We start from the raw sequence: 20883 nt of genomic DNA on the forward strand, positions 1-20883 counted from the left end.
CCAAACGAGATTATCATAGTCCACCTCAATGCTAAACAATGCCTTGGAAAGGTTGAGGTGGCTGCTCAACTTGAGCTGCAGTCGGTTCAATTTGAGGTACTGGAGAATGTACCACCTCCCAACACTATAGTTCAGACCAAAAGCTTGTGGAGATCACACAAGAACAGGATGCTATTAACATGTGCCTCATGGCTTTGGAGAAGAAACCAGTGTGGAACAGTAGTCATGCCTTGTAACATAGCATTGTTCAGGCACACAATATCCACCGTGAGTGAAGCTATCAGAGCTCAGGGTTGTAGCAGCAGTGCATCAATGTGATGACATCATACAAGGGCCCATAGCGATCCTGAAACAATTGCTTTAGTGGCATTTGATAAAGTTTAAAATCTCAGTGGCATTTTCATAATCATAGTTATCAAGTCGTAAAGTCGAGTCGAGTCGCCATAGGGTTGACTTTGTTGACTAGTTGCGACCTGTCCACGACTAGTTTGGAGGTGGACAAACTAGTCTGGACTTTGGACTATGTATTTGCAGGCCACAGAGGTCACAATATAACAACAATTGCAAGACTTTTGGACAGCAGATAAAGATAAACAAAGGGGGGTGAGGCCTTGAAGGGGTGAGGGACCGAGGGGGATGAGAATAGAGAGTTAGAGAAGAGAGAACAGAGCAAAAGTCACAGGGGGATGAGAAGTTGAGAACCTGCGAATGGAAGGAGACGGCGGCGGCGACAGGAAGGGGGTGGCGGCGGTGGCGAAAGGACGGGGGTGCGGCAGCGGTGACAGGAAGGGGGCGGCAGCCCACCAGGAAGGGGGCGGCGGTGATAGGAAGGGGTTGGCGGAGCTGCGGTTGTGAAGGAGCTGGCGGCGACAAGGGTTTAGTTGCTCAAGGTTATGATTTGGACTGAATTGGACTGGTGGCAACAAATGTGGGCTGAAAAAATGGGCCAAGGATAGCCCAATCGATCTCCAGTCGAACGCCCAGCCGCCCAGTCAACCGTTCGCTCGATTAGCCCTCCAAGTTGAGTCGAGACCCTCTAGTCGAGCATGGGTACCGACTTGTCGATTAATCGACGATTAGTCGTGACTAATCGTTCAACTTAATAACAATGTTCATAATAAAACAAAGCATTTTCAGCAACAGAGTGCATAGGCATTAAAAAGAAATCTGTTTTCCTAATTGTACTAAACTAATCTATTTGCCTGTCTAGTTTATGCATATTCTTCTTATGTAAAGTTGGAATGAGCATTTATTCTTGGATTATGAAAAAGAAAGAGGTGTATAAAACAGTGTTATTTGTTAGTGGTATGTATTTTAGTTTGTATCAGCTCTTTATATAGTGTGTTTTCTTTGGCCCCTTGTACATGTATATATGTTTGATCTTTTTTTGAGCATGTCTTTAAGAGAAACAGTAAGAATGCCTTAATCTTATAGGCTGGAAAAAAAAAAACTCTGAAGGTGTTTCTCATCTAACAAAACACCTTTGACTATTGCAGGTCCTGCTGCTTGCCCTTTCCTTCTGGAGTTTCAACTTCACTAGTATTTGTGCTTTTGGTCTCCTAGCATATGTTGGATACATTTTATATGCTTTCCCTTCCTTGTTCCAAATGCATCGATTGAATGGGTCACTTCTAGTGTTCATTCTACTCTGGGCAGCCAGTACATATGTCTTCAATGTGGCATTCACATTCTTTAACAAAAGATTTCAAAAGGTATCAACTTAGGCTATGCAAGTCAACCGGAAATTATTTTATCTATCAATATTTAACAAAAGCTATCAAATCAACATTGCAGGATATGATGATTTGGGAAACTATTGGGTTGTGGCACTATCCTATTCCTGGATTATTTTTACTTGCCCAATTCTGCCTTGGAGTCTTTGTAGCACTGTGTAATCTTGTAAATAATTCTGTTTTCCTTTACTTGACTTCTGAGGAGGGTCCGTCATCGAGCGATGATCACCTCATTGATGGTATGTGCATCATATTATCATGAACAAGCATTTTGATTTTACATTTCCATTGTTGCCACATCTGTTAGTTGAGCAATATGACGCTCTGTATAATCTGTCATAAATTGAACCATGTTGGATATGTCTTATGTATTTAATTATGACAACACCAATGACAAGCTTGCAAAAAGAAACCGCAATTATATTCCATAGATTTCTTCTGCTTTTGTTTCTGAGTTTCAGATTCAGCTTGAAACTCCTGCAACCCTTAGCTTCTCATTTTGCATGATTATTGTTCAAGGGAACAAATTGAAGTCGTGATTATTCAAGTCCTACTTGAACCCATTAATACAAAGTTATTCATGTTGTTTTTCTTGGTTCTGAAGCTTGGCTGGGTTTATGTGGCTATTTAGTGGATTTTAGGCCAGTTTAAGAGCTATCTCAAGCTTACACCCTCCAAAAGTCATTTGTTGGGAAGCTCATGTGATTTCCTGTTTGTTTGTCTTATATGCTTATAGGACTTGGATCTGTTTTCAAGGCCCTTAACACCAAATTAAGCAATGGTTTAATTTAATCTCCTTTGTGCCGTTCCGTTTCTGAACTTTGTAATCATGTTCCAACATGCCTTAACCTATTTATCATGCCATACTTTTGAGCAAATCTTCTGACTTAAACCTGTCATTGGAAGCTATGTCCTTGGCTTTGATATCTTGAAACAGGACGTTGTTTTCCTGGTATAGTGGTAACAGTTTCTGGTACATTACCTTATCACATTTCTCATTATTTTGATTTTTGAGAGTTTATTTCCAACATATTGCACAAGAGCTCTAGTGCCCTAAGTTTGATATTGCGAAAATTTTGTTCTTGTATGATGTCATTGACTTTGTTCTAATTTGCTTATTGCCCATTATTTGCAGAGAAGGAAGATACAATGGTACTTATTGTATCAACACTAGCATGGGGACTACGCAAACTTTCACGTGCAATTACTTTGACATTACTCTTTCTTCTTGTGATGAAACGTGGATTTATTCATGCAGTTTACAGTATGGTGAAACATTCCTTCTCTATGTTGTCTTTTTAACTCATGGTAGATCTTATAGGTTGTCCTATAAAATGTTAAAAAGATATTTGACCCATCGAATTTGTGTACTTTTTCTTAAAGTGTTTGTCATTAAAACTCTTCAAGGCTATGCATTACTTGAGTTATTCATCTATGAACAGCTCATGTTCTGTTCTGAGTAATGACTGGCATGAACCTCACCTATATGTCAACTATGATGTCTCCATAGCGGATGCTCTAAGGTTTATTTTTTGTTCTCCCGGCCATTTAGTGCAACTTGTAAGCTCTAGGCTCTGAGCACGCAAAACACTGCTATTCTGCTAAGTTTTTCTTAACATATCTTGCCCTTCACATCATTGTCCTATTCTGTATGTATCTACTCATTCGTGTCGACAAATTCAGTCCTGTATAAAAGAGCAATGTTCTTTATGTTCTTATGTTGGTAGTTGGCTCTTTTATCTTATTAATCACTTTGTAGCATCAATTGTTTTATCCTTTTCCCTCATTAATTTCCTAGATCTGTATCATTTCTAATTAACATCGCTTCTGCTCAGTGTGCTTTTTCCTGGTGTTTCTGGTGAATCATTCCATAAACAAGAGACTGCGCCAGATCTTAGTGTTATTCTGCGAGGTGCATTTTTCAGTACTGTACATTCTTCAGTTTGATCTAGTGTCAAGTGCTCTGAAGCGCAGTGGTTCATTAACAATGGAGGTACTCTCACAGTTAGGTGCGCACTCTTTTGTTTTGTTTTGTCTCCAATACTCTGGCAAGGTACCCTTGTTTATCATTTGTAACATAGATGACCACCGAGTGCTATTAAAGGGGTAAAAGCTGTTCAGCATGGCCCTTGGGCAAGGCACACAGTAAGGCAAGGCACCTCACTCTGCACATTGGGTGAAGTGTTGCATTTCTGCCCAAGGAGCAAGGCTCTGAGGGATGCATCGCCAGCCAAGCACGATTTTATACTGGGGAAAGATGAAAAAAGTTAAAATGTGCTAGGCGTATACGGAGTGATCCTAAATCTCATGATCTACGCCTCTATGGTATTAATCCATAATGCCTACCAACTTTATCATGATTCCCAAGGTGGAAAGTGCTGTGTGCTGAGACATGAACCTCACGGCCAAGCATTGTTTAAGACAGGAAATTAGAAAGACAGGTGCTTGGCCTGAATAAAGCTCAACAACACAAATATCGTGTTCCAGGCCTAGGGTTTGTTTTTGTAGAGCTGCAGACCAAGGTTATCAGGATCGAGATTTTGAATCGAGCCATAGGTGCTCTGACATGATTGCATCGTAGATCATACAATCACAGATCCTATCTGACTTCACCAAAAATAGTTTCTAGATCTGTCATGTATGTCATAACGGTGTTTAGTGTTACGAGCTCTTACATAAGTTTCCTACAAAATATTTGTTTAGATTCCAGAGTGATGTTGTTTGTATGGGTAAAGAGGCTACGCATTGGCATGAATAAAACAAATTCCAGAGGGATCTTGCTTGTATGGATAATGAGGTTACACATTGGCATGAATAAAAAAAAACTAGACCAACCTAGGAGGAATTAGGTGGCTTTATTAAGAAGACAACCAAATTCGCGTCGAAGAGGACTCAAACTTGGGTCGTCTAGGAGTACATCCACACCCTCAACCAGGGCTTCATTGGCATGAATAAACATTGCCTTTTTGGTTTGTTCACTCCTTTTGTTTTATTCACTGTTGGTTATTCTTCCTCTTGTAATCTGGCAATTATGTGTGCTCTGTGATGAATTATGGACATAAAATTTGACATGCTAGTGAATAATCAAAGTATCATCCTCCTTGTACCATCCTAATCTACTCTCTGATGCATCTTGCAGGTCTCTCATATAATGCTACAGCAAAGGACTTTCTAGAGATAGGCTCAATAGTGTGCTTCTGTGCCGTGCATAGTCATGGTTTTAAGATGCTTTTTTCACTCTCAGCGGTTCTTCGACATACACCTTATCCACCTGTTGGATTCACTATTCTAAAGGCTGGTTTGAACAAGTCAGTTCTACTTTCAGTTTATAGCTCACAAAACTCGCGAGATGGTCAAGCCCACCGTAACTCACATGGTATAGCCTCATCACCATGAACATTTCAATTTTTGATTGATTAATTATAGCGTGAGCTATGACAAGTATAACTCACTTAGGATTGAACTTTCACATATGTCACGCTTCGTCAGTTAATTCCAAACCTGGTGGTGAGAGCTCTTTCTTCAGTGATAATTTTAGTTGTGTGTTATAGTATGTCCCTGGGATAGGGCTAATGTGTCGATAAAAGGGCTGGTCCAGGAGCGCTGCATCCAAAATTATTCATGCAACTAAGGTTTTGTGATGTGTCAAACAATTCATTGCAAATTACATATCTTTGTTTAGCAGAGTAGTCTTGGACTTTGGACACTCTAAAGTACTCATAAGATTTGATCGTTCTTATTTTGACAACTGAAATTCTATATTGGCATAGTAAAACTATAATATTTTCAACAAATATTTATTGAAAATTTGGAAGATGTTCTATGTTTCAGTTGAATTTAACCCTTCTTCCTTGTAAAAATCGATAATTTCAATTTGATTGTTAGACTATGTTAGTACTTGTATGTCTCTGTAAAGGGCTTTTCTGTATTTTTATTCTTGTATATGTTGATATATTGGCCCTTTATGGCATGCAAGCACTAATCCAAACAAGATGTATGTGGGAGAAGCTAGGGTATTCGCCTTTTAACTTCCTGTTAGGAAGGTCTGATCATGCGAAGATTTGAGTATGCAGATTTGAATATAAGGAAAGTAGGTTCCATTTGTAGAAAATCCATAATGTGGTATTTCCCTTTTCTGCTGTTTTGCAGAGAAAAAGATTGCAACATATCTCAGTAAAATCGGCCTGAAGTTTCTGTCAGTGTATCGTTCATATGGAACTTATGTGGCCTTTCTCACAATCCTATTGACTCTATACTTGGTGACCCCCAATTATATATCATTTGGTTACTTGTTTTTCCTTCTATTTTGGATAATTGGAAGGCAGCTCGTTGAAAAGACAAAAAGGCAACTGTGGTTTCCTCTAAAAGTATATGCCACGGTTGTTTTTATCTTTACCTACAGCCTGAGTGTTTCACCGATCTTTGCAGAATCAGTATCAAAGTTTGTTAAACTATATCCTGATCTGGGATTTGATCCTGAAGCTTCTTTGTTGACAAATGTTTGGCAATCATTGGCTATTCTAATAGTAATGCAACTTTACAGCTATGAAAGAAGACAAAATAGTGACAAGAACTTTGGTGTATCTGATGCTTCGGAATCTGGGTTTCTGGGGTTCCTAAGAAGGTTTCTAATTTGGCACAGCGAGAAGATATTATCAGTTAGTGTCTTCTATGCTTGCCTGTCATCAATCAGTTTGTCTGGCCTAATTTATCTGCTAGGCCTCATTGTGTTTTCTATTTTACCAAAAGTGTCTCGAATGCCTTCGAAGGTGTACCTGGTCTACACCGGTTTACTTGCTGCATCTGAGTATCTATTTCAAATGGTGTGCAAACCTGCACAAATGTGTCCTGGTCAGCGTTTCTATGGTTTGTCTGTGTCTCTTGGTTTGAAATATTATGATTCTGGGTTTTGGGGTGTCGAACATGGACTTAGGGGAAAAGTTTTGGTGATTGTGGCTTGTACCATTCAGTATAATGTTTTCCATTGGTTAGATTTGATGCCAACATCTCTGGTACACAAGGGTAAATGGGAAGAACCCTGCCAGCTGTTTATCTCATCTGATCCACCTTATAGTCCTGTTAGAAGCAATGAAGAAAGTCATTCATCAAATAGGTTTACTTCGTTGTTTTCTAAAGTTCAAGGTCTTATTGGTAGCAGCTCAAGTTCATCTCTTGGTTCAGGCAAAATTTACCAGAAATCAGAGTATGTCGATAATGTCATCAAAGGCTCAGATGAGGACAACAGATACTCGTTTGCGAAGATTTGGGGATTGTCAAAAGAAAGTCACAAGTGGGACAAGAAAAGAATTATTTCTCTGAAAAGAGAGAGATTCGAGACTCAGAAGACAACATTCAAATGTTACATGAAATTCTGGATAGAAAATCTTTTCAAACTGCGAGGTCTGGAAATTAACATGATTGTGTTACTGCTGGCAAGCTTTACATTGTTGAATGTTGTATCGATCTTTTATATCATGTTCCTCGTCGTATGCATTCTTATGAACAGAGATCTAATCCAGAAATTGTGGCCCCTTTTTGTATTTCTATTTGCTTCTGTCTTAATACTTGAATATTTTGCTCTTTGGAATGATGGGATGCCCTGGTTTCATGATATCAATGACATTGAAGTCCATTGTAATGAATGTTGGAAGAATTCAAGGATTTTCATTGATTATTGCTCAAAATGCTGGCTCGGTATGTCCTTGCGCCATTCTTCGTTGTAACTAATTAAATTCAATGTTATATTATAGTACAGCTTTAATCAGAACATTTACAAACTATTTCTATATTAATTCGATGCAGGACTAATTGCCGATGATCCTCGAATGCTGATTAGCTACTACGTTGTGTTTATATTTTCCTCTTTTAAGCTACGCTCTGACCGCTTCTCTGGTTTCTCGGACTCGGATACGTATCGTCAGATGATGTCCCAAAGGAAAAATGCATTAGTTTGGAGGGACCTCTCACTGGAAACAAAGAGCTTCTGGACATTGCTTGACTATGTACGGCTTTATGCTTATTGCCATTTATTAGACATAGTTTTGGCACTAATTGCTATTACCGGTACTCTAGAGTACGATGTTCTGCACCTTGGTTATCTCGGTTTTGCTCTTGTTTTCTTCAGAATGAGACTTGAAATATTGAAGAAGAAGAACATGATTTTCAAGTATCTACGGATGTATAATTTTGCTCTCATTGTTTTGTCACTTGCTTATCAATCTCCTTACATTGGGCAGTTTAGTTCTGGCAAGTGTGATCAAATTGATTACGTGTATGAAATAATTGGATTCTACAAGTATGACTATGGTTTTAAGATAACATCACGATCGGCTTTTGTTGAGATAGTGATCTTCCTATTGGTGTCCGTCCAATCATACATCTTTAGCTCTAGTGAGTTTGATTATGTGTCAAGATACCTTGAAGCAGAGCAAATTGGTGCTATGGTCCGTGAGCAGGAAAAAAAAGTGTTAAAGAAAACCGAGCAGCTGCAGCATCTTCGCAGGTCTGAGGAGCATAAACGTCAGCGCAACATGCAAGTGGAAAGGATGAAATCTGAGATGTACAATTTACAAAGTCAGCTTAACAGAATGAACTCCTTCACACCAATAAATGATACGTCTCACAATGAGGGCCTAAGACGCAGAAGGAATACTAAGTTGTATAGTGATACTAGTACCCCACATGAAGAAAATGAGAATGGATCACCAACCAACCAAGATAAGACTGGAAGCGCAGAATCATCACAGTCCTTTGAATTTTCTTTAACAGATACACAAAAGAACATGGCAGATTTGCTGTTCCAGTGCTCATCTGATACTTTGAGACCACCAACCAGGGGGAGAAGTGAAGAACTTGTGCTGACTGATAATACTAGAAATTCCCTAGGTTCGACACCAGAGATCACTGAGCTTGAGGAGAGTGATGGCAAGGTTAATTATAGTTTATACAAAGAGGGGAGGGCAAGAGGACAACCCAAGGAAAACCCACTAAAATCAGCTGTACAATTGATTGGTGACGGTGTTTCCCATGTTCAGTCGTTTGGAAACCAGGCAGTCACAAATATTGTGAGCTTTTTGAACATTGATCCAGATGAACCACATTCCAATGAGCATATTGCAGAAGATGACATTTATGATGTTGAAAGTCAGAGGGAAACACAAGAGGGGCAGCTGTTGAGGACACATTCCGTTTCAGATGCCTCAGGAACTAAAGTGAAATCAAGCATGCCAATTGGTGTGATCTTTCGGTATATATGGTATCAGATGCGAAGTAATTATGATTATGTTTGCTATTGCTGTTTTGTTCTGGTTTTCCTGTGGAACTTTAGTTTGCTATCCATGGTCTACCTTGGGGCGCTTTTCTTATATGCTCTTTGTGTGAATTATGGGCCAAGTTACTTGTTTTGGGTCATCATGCTGATCTACACTGAGCTCAACATTCTATCACAGTATATATTTCAGATTATCATTCAGCACTGTGGTTTGAATATACATTTACCTCTTCTCCAGAGATTAGGATTCCCTGATGATAAAATAAAGGCATCGTTTGTCGTTAGTATATTACCTCTCATTTTAGTATATATATCTACTCTCTTGCAAAGCTCTATCACTGCCAAAGATGGTGAATGGGTTCCTGTAACAGAATTCAGCTTTCTTAGTGCAAGAAACAACGTGGAAGAGAAACACTGTATGCCTTACAGTTGGAGAGATAGGCTAAAAAGTTTGCATTTGCCTGTAATGAATCTCATAAGGATGACTGGTAGAGGCTTGTCTAGATATTGGATGTCATTAACACAGGGAGCAGAATCTCCTCCATATTTTGTTCAAGTTACAATGGAAGTAAACCATTGGCCAGAAGATGGAATCCAACCGGAGAGGATAGAGTCAGCAATAAATAGGTTGCTTGCTATTGCACACGAAGAAAGATGCCAGGCTAACTTGCCTTCCTCTTGCCATTGTTGTAGTAAAGTCCGGATTCAAAGTATTGAAAAAAGCAAAGAAAATTCTAATATGGCTCTTGCTGTAGTAGAAGTTGTTTACGCTTCTCCTGCAGATTGCCAGTCCGCAGGATGGTACAAATCACTCACTCCAGCAGCAGACGTAGAAAAGGAGATTCATGAATCACAGAAAGCAGGACTTTTTGAAGAAATAAATTTTCCTTATCCAATCGTCTCAGTGATTGGTGGTGGTAAAAGAGAGATTGATCTTTATGCATATTATTTTGGTGCTGATTTGGCAGTTTTCTTCCTTGTTGCCATGTTCTATCAATCTGTCCTAAAAAATAAGAGCGAGTTTATAGAAGTTTACCAGCTGGAGGATCAGTTCCCAAAAGAGTTTGTTTTCATCCTAATGGTGAGCTCACCTTCCCATTGACGTTGTTACAAACTTACATGCTAATGTATTGTTCTAGTTAAGGTTCTAGTATATATTATTTTATGAGCTCTTGGCCCCCTTAGTGATTGCCCTACCTCTTTTGCAGGTTCTCTTTTTCTTGATAGTGGTTGACCGCATTATATACCTATGGTCCTTTGCCACCGGAAAAGTTGTTTTCTATCTTTTTAACCTTGTGCTTTTCACGTATTCAGTCACTGAATATGCCTGGGGAATGGAGCTAGCTCACAGGGATGTTGGAGGACTTGTTCTACGCGCTATCTACCTTACAAAATCAATTTCCCTAGCACTGCAGGCATTACAGATCAGATATGGTATTCCTAACAAGAGCAACTTATATAGACAGTTTTTGACCAGCAAAGTTACTCAAGTAAATTACTTGGGCTTCCGGCTGTATCGTGCGTTACCATTCTTGTATGAGTTGCGGTGTGTGCTTGATTGGTCTTGCACAACCACATCATTAACAATGTATGATTGGCTTAAGGTATGTATTGGTTCTAGATGTTCTTTTGCTAATACATGGCTAATCATTCCATTAGTTTTTTTGCATATAGGTCCTGAAGCCAACCTTGAGCTGTAGGAAACCACTAGATGTGCCTCTGTATGCTTTGAGTGATGCACAACTAACTACATTCAATTCAAAATTTTCTTGTCGTTCCAGTAGTAAAAATCGTATAATCTTGTATGAAGGTTCTAGAGTTACTGTGCTCTGATCACCATCATGGCAATTGTACAACTTCTTTATAGGTTCCATCTCTTATACTTTAGCATTCATATTCAGAATGTCTGATTTGAAAACAAGGGAAGATTTTATTAGTGCTAGTAACCCTGAAAAAAATTGTCTTAGTGGTAAAAAATGCGGTATTTTTACTTGCATTTGAATGGTTTTAGTTTTCAACATTGACAATTCTACCACCGTGGACTTCTGAAGTATGAACGAGCAATTTTTAGGGGCCTGTTTGGCTAGTTGTATTTAATAACCCAGCTGATGTTTGATTTCAGAATTCAGTAGAAGTCCCAGAAGCTCCGTGACCAATATTCAGCTTTTGTAGAATATTCAGAAGGCATGCTTAACTTACTGAATTAAGCTTTAACATTAATAGGTCCTCTAACATGTGATTTGTGCAGTCAGCTTTATATAACATCATAATAGCAAACATACCCCTTTTCAAGGGACATGTTAACTACAAAATTGATGGCATTATCGTAAAGTATATGCATTTATGGACGGCCTGAAATTATCTGAACTTTTTGCTTTCTCAGTCAATGTATTTATTTATTTGTCTTTTGCAGTATTTTTATTATGGCTACATAAGGCAAATTTTCCAATCTGATACTTCTATTGATCTGAACAGTTGGAGGATATATATGCAAGCTTGTTCCTTGTGAAATGCGATGCAGTTTTGAATAGGGCGAATCATCGACAAGGAGAAAAGCAAACAAAAATGACAAAATTCTCTAGTGGGATATGCCTATTCTTTGTACTTATTTGTGTTATTTGGGCTCCTATGCTGGTACGTGAGTACAACAATTTTCCAGAATAGTTACATTAATATGTCTTTCTCCAAGCCCCTTCTCTGCATATTAAAAAATGCTGAGCCTTGTCTCGCACAAAGAAATCACCATTTCCTCATCAGCATAATTTATCGTGGATTTGCCACTCCCTTTGTCAGGTTTTGAAACTTTTTTCACTCAATGTTTCGATGTCCCATATTTCAATGAAATAATGGAATGATAGCTCTCAAATGCACTTTATTGGAGTGGCAAATCCTCAATTTTCCTTTTTTAGGTGACGGGCATTATTATATTGTAAGAATGTTGCATTTAGTGTTTGTTGAACCATCAGAATCCTGGTAACTTTTTATTGGGCAATGGGCATGCTTAGGTGGTGGGCTTTTTTCTCAGTTAGTCATTACTATGCTTTTGGAAATTAATTTAATATTTTTGCCTTAACAGTCATATTTGTTTTTCCATCACACTAGGAATAATAGCTGTGTTCACATCATATTGGTTGCATACTTGCATTTGTAATATGGCAGTTACGATTTCAATAAACTTTAGAGGATTGTCCCTCATTTTGTTCCTCAAATCTGCTTTCCCTTATGTATATATAACTTACTTTTTGCTGAATACAGAAAACCTGATATACCTTTGTAACATGCTCTCTTTATCACGTGATTTCATTGTGCAAACTTATTTTTACTAGTAGACAGCCAATGTTTTCCACCTTTTATGTTTATTCCCTTTTCCCTTAGTTCAAATGTTTACCATCAACTTCCCTCGATTCAATATTTGTTCTCATATCTCCTGTACAACTGGTCTATGCTCTTGCAATGTCTAAAGACAATTTTCTTATTTTTCAAAATTTCAGATTTACAGTAGTGGTAACCCTACAAATATTGCCAACCCCATTATTGATGTAAGTGTTAAGATTGATATAAATGCTCTTGGTGGAAGGTTAACTTTTTTTAAGACTACTGCCTGTGAAAAGATACCTTGGAAGTACTTGAAGGCCTATGATGATGTTGATCCTCTAGGTTACCTAGGGGCATACAATGTCGATGACATTCAACTGATTTGCTGCCAACCTGATGCATCCACAATGTGGTTGATACCTCCTCCAGTCCAAAGCAGATTTATCCAATCCCTTGAGGAGACACAAATGCCTTTTGGAAAGATGGAACTTATTTTAAATTGGGATTTTCTCAGAGCTAGACCAAAAGGGAAGGAATTAGTGAAATATGAATCCTCTGTTGAACACCACCCGAGTGTAGATGATGTTAAACAAGTGCTTAATGGAACTGCAAACAGCTTCAGTATAGTTGATGCATACCCTCGGTACTTTCGGGTCACTGGTTCAGGTGAAGTTCGGCAACTAGAAGCAGCGGTATGCACTAAATTTCTAGACTTCTATTTATTTGTTAGCTTTCCTTTGACAGAAGCTAAATTGTGTTATCTATCCATTAGTGCAGATAGATTCAGTTAGTGGTGAACTGCTCTTGAATAATGGCACTCCTCCTTGGTGGTCATTCTACAATGCAAACCCATCAGATTTGGCTGGCTGTCAAGGGCTTAATGGTCCCATGGTTATTGTCGTGTCTGAGGAGACACCTCGTATGTATCTATCCATGGTTTCACATTTGATTAGTTCCCTACCAAATCTCGAGTGACCTTTGAATTCTGATAGAGAAGATAATAAGTTTACATTTCTATATATTGTTTGAAGATGCTGATACAAATCTCAATGCTTAATCTGTCCTTCTATTTTTCATTACCCTGCATTTTTTTTTCTGTGCTCTTTCATTGCATGATTTTTATATGATGAAGTGCATTATTTCAAAACTTTAGCAATACATCTGGACTTATAATGAGTTTGTAGTTGTGGTTCTATTTGATCTTAATGCATGAAAACTAATTCACACAGAAAGTTTGGATGAACCAACAGTTTAGCATTGTTAGCAGACTTAATTCAGAATTCGGTAACTTTCATGTTTGGTTAGTTTTTGTTCTTATCCTTAACTGATTTTCACGTATCAGATGGACTCAAATTTATGCTAAATATTTTAATCGTAGTTCTCGCAAGAACGATCTCTTGATTGAAGTTATTTGTTTACTCTTGCTAATGTTCGTTCATATTGTGGAGCTTGAATTTGTTTACGATATCAGTTTTAGGATTACAGTTTTGTTTACAAAAGGAAGGGTACTTTTAGCTGCTATCTCTTTCCTGCTAATAATTTTATTATTTTTTACATTTCAGAGGGCATTATTGGTGAAACACTCAGCAAATTTAGCATATGGAGTTTGTACATTACTTTTGTCTTAGCTGTTGCAAGATTTATTAGGCTGCAATGCTCAGACTTGAGAATGAGAATACCTTATGAGAACCTTCCATCTTGTGACAGGTATGTTAAATATGTTTTGAAAATTTTCCATGCTGTGGACTTAATAAACAACAGTAAAAAAGATCAAAATTTGAACCAAGTAATTTGAATATTTCTTGGGAACATTTGGTCTCTGTCTTTGGGAAATATGTTATCTCTTATTCTGCCATCATTTTTTGCTTAATTGATCTTGAGCCATTGCTTCCCAAAATAGCTATAGAACATGCTGTTGTAGGGGTCAACTTCTCAGAAATGATACAATTGCCACTACATCTTCATCAGCACCCTATTTCTCTTCCATTCTGTTGATTTGGAGACACTAGACATCCACAAGAATAAAAGAAAGCTACAAAACTTCCATTCCCCTATCACAAGTGCACTTGCCTCAATTGCAAGATGCCACATTTGTCTCATTGTTGCCTCCCCTTTTGGGCACGATTCTCTCAGTGGGTATTCCAGGGTGTGGACAGCACTGTAGTGGCTGCCTAGAGTGCGCAATTGTGGTGGCAAATCTTAGGATTGTTCACAATGACAATCTTTGTCTCCATGGCTGCCTTATGTGTTTAGTTGTCACACTGGTCTCACCATCTTTAATTTCACCTGTTATGATCGGCAAAACGTACTAGCGATGCAACACGAAGTAAAGTGGCTAAGGATTGACTCAAGCGGCAGCTATGTTCCAGAGACTTCAGTCGATTAGGATAATGACTCAATTAGTTTATTTGTTAGCATTTGGCCCAGAGACTTCAGTCGATTAGGATAATGACTCAATTAGTTTATTTGTTAGCATTTGGTTTGATTGAGTTGTTAGTATCCTTCGGTTAGTTAAATCCTGGCTATAAGTAGCACGTCAATTGTGATTCATTCATTGAAGCAAGAATCAATAAAGAAGTCTCTTGCCTCATCCCTCTACCTCAGCCCTCACATCAACCTTAGCTCTCCACATTGACGTTGCTGGCTAGGTTGCCGTCACGGCTAGCCCTTCCCTTGGATCCGGCACAATTACAACCTCTGCACAAACCTAGGCTACCAATTTGGTATCGAAGATGCCAGGTTCCAATGATGAGGAAGGGGCTACCTCGGCGGCGAATGAACAGGCCATGGAGGCCATGACCAAAATGTTGACCGACATGAAGAATTAGCTGGGCGATATGGCACAACAGATGTCCACCATGTCCTTGCGCCTCACGGTGGTGGAAAAGTGCCCGCTGGAGTTCACGAACCAGGCACCCTCGCTGCTAGGCGGTGCAGCTTCCAGCGTGTCAGCCTCTTTTCTAGCATTGCCCACGCCTGTCATCCCTGCCAGCACAACACCATCAACCTTCACACGACCACAACTATCGCCCACCACAGACATTCAACACATCCAGTTTCCCCACTCACCATTACCTATTCCCAACTCCTTCAGGTACTAGCCGTTTACATCTGTGCCATAACTCCGTACCACCATAGATCCAATATACAATCAGGTGCCACTTGCTGGTGGCAGCACCGGCGTGCCACGGTTCCATAAGCTCGAGTTTCCAACCTTCGATGCAAAGGAAGATCCACTTAGCTTGTTGAACAGATGCGACCAATTCTACCGCGACCAACATACATTGGAGGCTGACAAGGTGTGGCTTGCCTCCTATCACCTCATCAGCGTCGCTCAACATTGGTACTTCATGTTAGAACGCGACATAGGCACACCGATCTGGGAGCGCTTGAAAGAGCTTCAAAGAGTTGTGCAATCTACGCTTCGGGCCTCCACTCCGGAGCAATCCACTCGGTGAATTAGCGTGGCTTCCATTCCACGATAAGGTTGATGATTACCAGGAAATTTTTTTGGCATTCCTTTGCTGCACGGATCACCTGTCTTCGACCCAACAAGTGCAGTTGTTCACCGCTAGCCTTCTGGATCGGGTCTGCATCGATGTTGAGCTCCATGATCGCAGGACATCCAGATAGCAATGAGTCTCGCACACGCCTATGAGTACCGTACTCTAGCCACGGATGGGTCAGCATTGCACTCCCTCTTCCTCAAGCGATCCAAGTGCATGTTCGGCGCCTCATCCATATCTTAGCTCAGCCATATCATTTCTTAAGACGGCATGGCCATGGATGGAGTGCAGACGGTAGCATCTTGGTTGGTGCCTTGCTTAGCTCATGGATTGCGTGGATTATCGGGACTTGCATGATATTGCCGCAAGTTCATCCAGGACTTCAACACCATTATCACGTCGCTCACTAAGCTGCTAAAGGAGTCCTTTCATTGGTCGCTGGAGGCATAGACGACATTCCAAGCCCTCAAGCATGCCCTATCCACGGCACTGATCCTCCAACTTCTGACCTTCGACAAACCTTTCCTTGTCGACTACGATGCTTTGAGGACTGGCTTAAGTGTTGTTCTGCATTAGGGTGACGAGCCGCTTGCGTTCTTAAGTCGACCCTTCGTGGCACGACACGTCAAGCTTGCAGCATACGAGAGGGAGCTCATCGGACTGGTTCAAGCGGTGCGCCACTGGTGACCTCACTTATGAGGCCGCTGCTTCGTCATCTACATCGATCATTATAGTCTGAAAGTTCATGTTGGATTAGCGACTATCAACCATCCCGCACTATCAACAGATTAGCAAACTCTTTGGCTTTGACTTCACGATGGAATACCGCCCTAGGTGCCTAAATATGGTTGCGAATGCGCTCTTGCGTCGTGACTCTGATTAGGGTGCCTTGCTGAGTATTTCTTGGCCGACTTTCTACCTCTACAATGCAATGCAGTTGAAAGAGCAAGGCACACTTAAGACGCAAGGTCCCTAAATTGCCTTAGGCGCAAGGCGCAAAAAAGGCGTGCGCTTAAGAAACAATAGGTGCAAGTATAATAACCTTTATCGTACCCCTAGTATATAACATACATATAAGATATATCCATAGTTATTAACATTGTTGCTGCCAATTCTTAGTCCATCTCATTGTAGTAACATAATAGCAGGAAAATGCATGTATTATCCGATGACACTTCTATAATTACATTGCCTGAGCTAAACATCACATGTATTTGCCTAAGTTATAAAAAAAGAAAACAAAAGGAAACACAGAGGTTAGAGTATTAGAGGTGAGAAAGGGAGTCAGACCATCAATGTACACTTGCCATTGTATGCATCAATCCACACCTACTCCCTAAAGCCAAAAAAGAGAGCAAAGGAAAGAACTCGGCTGGACCACAACTTTCACGGCCGGAACAACTCCCAAACCCCCTTTTCACCACTTCCTTTGCTCCTTTTTCCCTCCCGAGCATCACATCTACATGGCACTAGCCACTAGCGGTAGCAGATAAAAGACAACAAGGCAGAGCAAAAGCGAGCGCCTATGCACTGTGCGCCTTGCGCTTAAGCCCAAAAAGCGTGCGCCTTGCGAAGAGCGTTGCGCCTTGCATGCCTTGAGGAGCTACTGCTGCGCCTTCCCTCGCCTGAGCGCCTAGGAGAACCCTTTTTGCACCTTTGACTGCACTGCTACAATGACATCTGCCGCGAACTCGACACCAATCCAGACATGGTGACCATCCGTGACCAGATCCTTGCCGGCAACCCCGACGCACCTTGGAGGATCTACGATGGCCTCATCCTACACGACCGTCATGTGTTCTTGGCTACCTTGTCGCCTTTGCTCATAGTTCTGTTGCTGACCGCCCACTTTGTTAGTTACGAGGGGATTCAGAAGACGTTGCACAGATTGCAAGCCGACTTCCACATGCCTCATGACCGCAGCCTCGTTCGTGATTTTGTTCACTCCTGTGTCACCTGTCAGCGTAACAAAACAGAGATGCTCCACCTAGCATGCGTTCTTCAACCGCTCACTGTGCCATCATAGGTTTGGGCGGACATCTCAATGGACTTTGTCGAGGGTCTACCTAAGGTACATGGCAAGTCTGTTATCCTCGCTGTGTTCCACCGTTTTTTCTAAATATGCGCATTTCATAGCACTTGACCATCCATACACAGCGTCATCAGTAGCTTGCGCCTTCTTTGACGACACGTCAGCAACTTATATTCAATAGTAACTCCTCAGGGCAACATATAGAGTACACGAGGAGTACAAGATAAGGACTCTAGTAACCTAATCTATACGTAATTGATAAGAAAGAACTCTATATTCCTAACACCCTCCTCAAATGCAAGGCGTATGCATAGCTTCGGGGGGCAATATATAGAGTACATGAGGAGTACAAGATAAGGACTCTAGTAACCTAACCTATATGTAATTGATAAGAACTCTATATTCCCAACACCCCTCTTCAAATGCAAGGCGTATGCAATAACGTTGCATTTGAAAGAGATGACACTAAGTAATAAACTTAGACTAATATATCAAAAAATTATCTCTTAAAAGCCGTCGTAAAGTGAAGTCTTGTAATCCTGTTGAATCAAGCCGAAGAAGTGCAATACTAAGCACACGAGTAGAATTGTGATGATGACAACAAAGAATATCCTTGGTCAAGAATTGCAACAAAGCGACGATGAGTAGCAAGACAACAAAAGAAGTAATCATTAAAGCTACGGAAAGACCAAGACGACAAAAGAATGCCCTAGATGAAGAATTGCAAACACAACAATGACAAGTAGCGAGACAACAAAAGAAGTTGTCACTAAAGCTACTGAAAGATCTAAATGACACTGTTGCATCAATAACAATGGGAAAAGAAATGACTAATGGACCTAGGAATATGTGGACTCGCACGGGATAGACGAACTCAAAGAGAGACTAAAGCACGGATAGACGTAGCGGAAAAGCAAAGATTAAAGCTAGACGTGAATGAAGCTAGCACAACAACCATGGGCCATGGACAACAAGCCATCTAGCAAGAACACAACCACACAACAGCTCACGAAGCATTGAATACCTTCCTTAACCCAGCTCATAACTAGCATGCAAAGGCTCACAGAGTGAAGCGAAGCAACAGCTAGAAGAGCAAGCTCATAATGATTCAATTAGTTTGTTTGTTAGCATTTGGTTTGGTCGAGTTTTTAGGATCCTTTGGTTAGTTAAAGCCTAGCTATAAGTAGCATGGCAATTGTGACTCATTCCCTAAAGCAAGAATCAATAAAGAAGTCTCTTACCTCATCCCTCTGCCTCAGCTCTCCACATCGACGTCGCTGGCCAGGTTGCCATTGCGGCACCTGGACGTCAAGCCCCGCCCTCCGATCCACCATAACTACAACCTACAACCTACAACCTCCGTACCAACCCAGGCCCTACCATCACTAGTCTTTGGTGCTGCCATGTCTTGCTGCACCACACCCTCCCCTTAACTGCGAATCTGTTAGCCCAATACTTGGATCCACAGCTCTAGCCCAATACTTGGATCTACTGTTGTCGGCTTGGAGGTAACCGCAGATGGCATCTGTTCACACCTTACAGCAGCATTTGTTTGCGTGTGGTGGTGGCATGAGACTATGTTGCCGAAAAAAGATGTCAGAATCCAGAAGATTTTGCAAGCATAGGCACAGCTCCGAAAGCCCTAATTTTCCGTGTTATCGTTTTCCTTGCAAATTTATGCTTTCGGAACTGATAAAGTTGAATGCCTGTCTTTTTACATTTCATTGCTTTCACCTTTTTTCAATACCCAAACAACGCGAACAGGACAGAACAAAGTTCCGAATTCAGGCTGCAGTATATGTATATTTCTCAAGCTAATTAAAATTTCAAATGGTCATAGGATAAACAAACTGACTCTTTTCTGAAATAGATTTATTGTCAATATTTGTTTTTTTAGGATAAAGAATGATATACCTATTTTTTGTAGGTTACTCGACATCTGTGAAGGTATTTATGCGGCGAGAGCTGAGGGCGAGTTAGAAGTTGAAGAAGTTCTATATTGGACATTGGTAAACATTTATAGGTCACCGCACATGCTGCTCGAGTACACAAAGCCTGACTAGGAGCTCCTGTTCTGCAAAAAAAGCAATTTTACAAATATTTTGCATGTACTGTACAAGAAGACTAACTGAGGCTAACTTGATAGTTACATCTCTTGCCCCCTCTGCTTTCATGAGTCATAGATCGAGATCGTGCAAATAGTCCTTGTACTTGTTCTGGTTATTCATTTTTTTCAGCTAACATGTATATAAGATCGATAGTGATTCTTTTTTGTAAATGTATACATCCAAGTTTGTTTGTGAAAGTTATCACAAACTACTAAATATGTAAAAAAGGTTGTGGAGAAAGATGCAATCTATTCCATGATGGTCAGCTAAACATGCAGAATATCTTCAAATATATTTTCATGATCTTAATCTCTTTGCTCATGTGCCCAGGTATGTCCACAATTTCAGATTTGTTTTTCTTTTCTATGTGCCAGCTAATTTTGCACTGCTCATTGTGCTGTTTGTTCCTGAAGTTATGCTGCTTATTTATATATATGGGTTCTTTACGAGTGCAGGCTTTTTATCGCTCAAATACTATCAGCAACACTGGTTGGTAGGAAATGGTTGAGATGTGGAGTGGTAGCGGCAATTTTGAAATATCCAAGATGATGCAAATTTCTTATATCCTGATACTAAGAGTTCCGCGTGCCCTGTATTTACACCAAATATCTAGTCAAATGGACGCAGATGCACTACCCTCTTATGTATACGTTCTGTTGGACGTGGAACTCTTTCCAAATTGTGATATGTACTGAATGAAGGTTCGCATCCTGGATCACTGAATTGCAAGCTGCCTTCTCTGCTGTGACTGTTTACCCTGTATAGCTACTCATATTTGACCCCCATATTATGAGCCTCTTCTCAGCTTGTTCCAACCGATCTTTTATGTTTGATCTCTCAGTTAGGTTTTGGTTTTTTAATTTACTTGGAAGTTTTGGGTTCTACTCGAAACTTTTGGTATCAGTTTTGACTGATCCTT

The 20883-nt window shown here is 40.2% G+C and overlaps 1 protein-coding gene across 4 annotated transcripts in view; it reads left to right on the forward strand.

Annotated features, from left to right (window-relative positions):
- Nucleotides 1–20682, forward strand: part of LOC133901683 (piezo-type mechanosensitive ion channel homolog) — a 29772-nt gene extending 9090 nt beyond the window's left edge. The window contains exons 9-22 of one of the 4 annotated variants that reach the window (XM_062343124.1): nucleotides 1497–1712; nucleotides 1795–1972; nucleotides 2869–2997; nucleotides 3569–3742; nucleotides 4873–5109; nucleotides 5883–7427; nucleotides 7536–10084; nucleotides 10212–10607; nucleotides 11479–11637; nucleotides 12495–13010; nucleotides 13096–13237; nucleotides 13881–14025; nucleotides 19784–20294; nucleotides 20420–20682. In XM_062343124.1, the coding sequence (XP_062199108.1) occupies nucleotides 1497–1712; nucleotides 1795–1972; nucleotides 2869–2997; nucleotides 3569–3742; nucleotides 4873–5109; nucleotides 5883–7427; nucleotides 7536–10084; nucleotides 10212–10607; nucleotides 11479–11637; nucleotides 12495–13010; nucleotides 13096–13237; nucleotides 13881–14025; nucleotides 19784–19919 (6522 nt within the window). In that variant the 3' untranslated portion in view covers nucleotides 19920–20294; nucleotides 20420–20682. Of the gene's footprint in view, nucleotides 1–1496; nucleotides 1713–1794; nucleotides 1973–2868; nucleotides 3003–3568; nucleotides 3743–4872; nucleotides 5110–5882; nucleotides 7428–7535; nucleotides 10085–10211; nucleotides 10608–11416; nucleotides 11638–12494; nucleotides 13011–13090; nucleotides 13238–13880; nucleotides 14026–19783; nucleotides 20295–20419 lie in introns of those variants that run through there. The other 3 variants (XM_062343147.1, XM_062343132.1, XM_062343140.1) reach the window with 3 other exon arrangements.
- The last annotated feature ends 201 nt before the right edge of the window (nucleotides 20683–20883 follow it).

This window comes from Phragmites australis, chromosome 2 (assembly GCF_958298935.1).
Source record: "Phragmites australis chromosome 2, lpPhrAust1.1, whole genome shotgun sequence".
Taxonomy (NCBI): Eukaryota; Viridiplantae; Streptophyta; class Magnoliopsida; order Poales; family Poaceae; genus Phragmites; species Phragmites australis.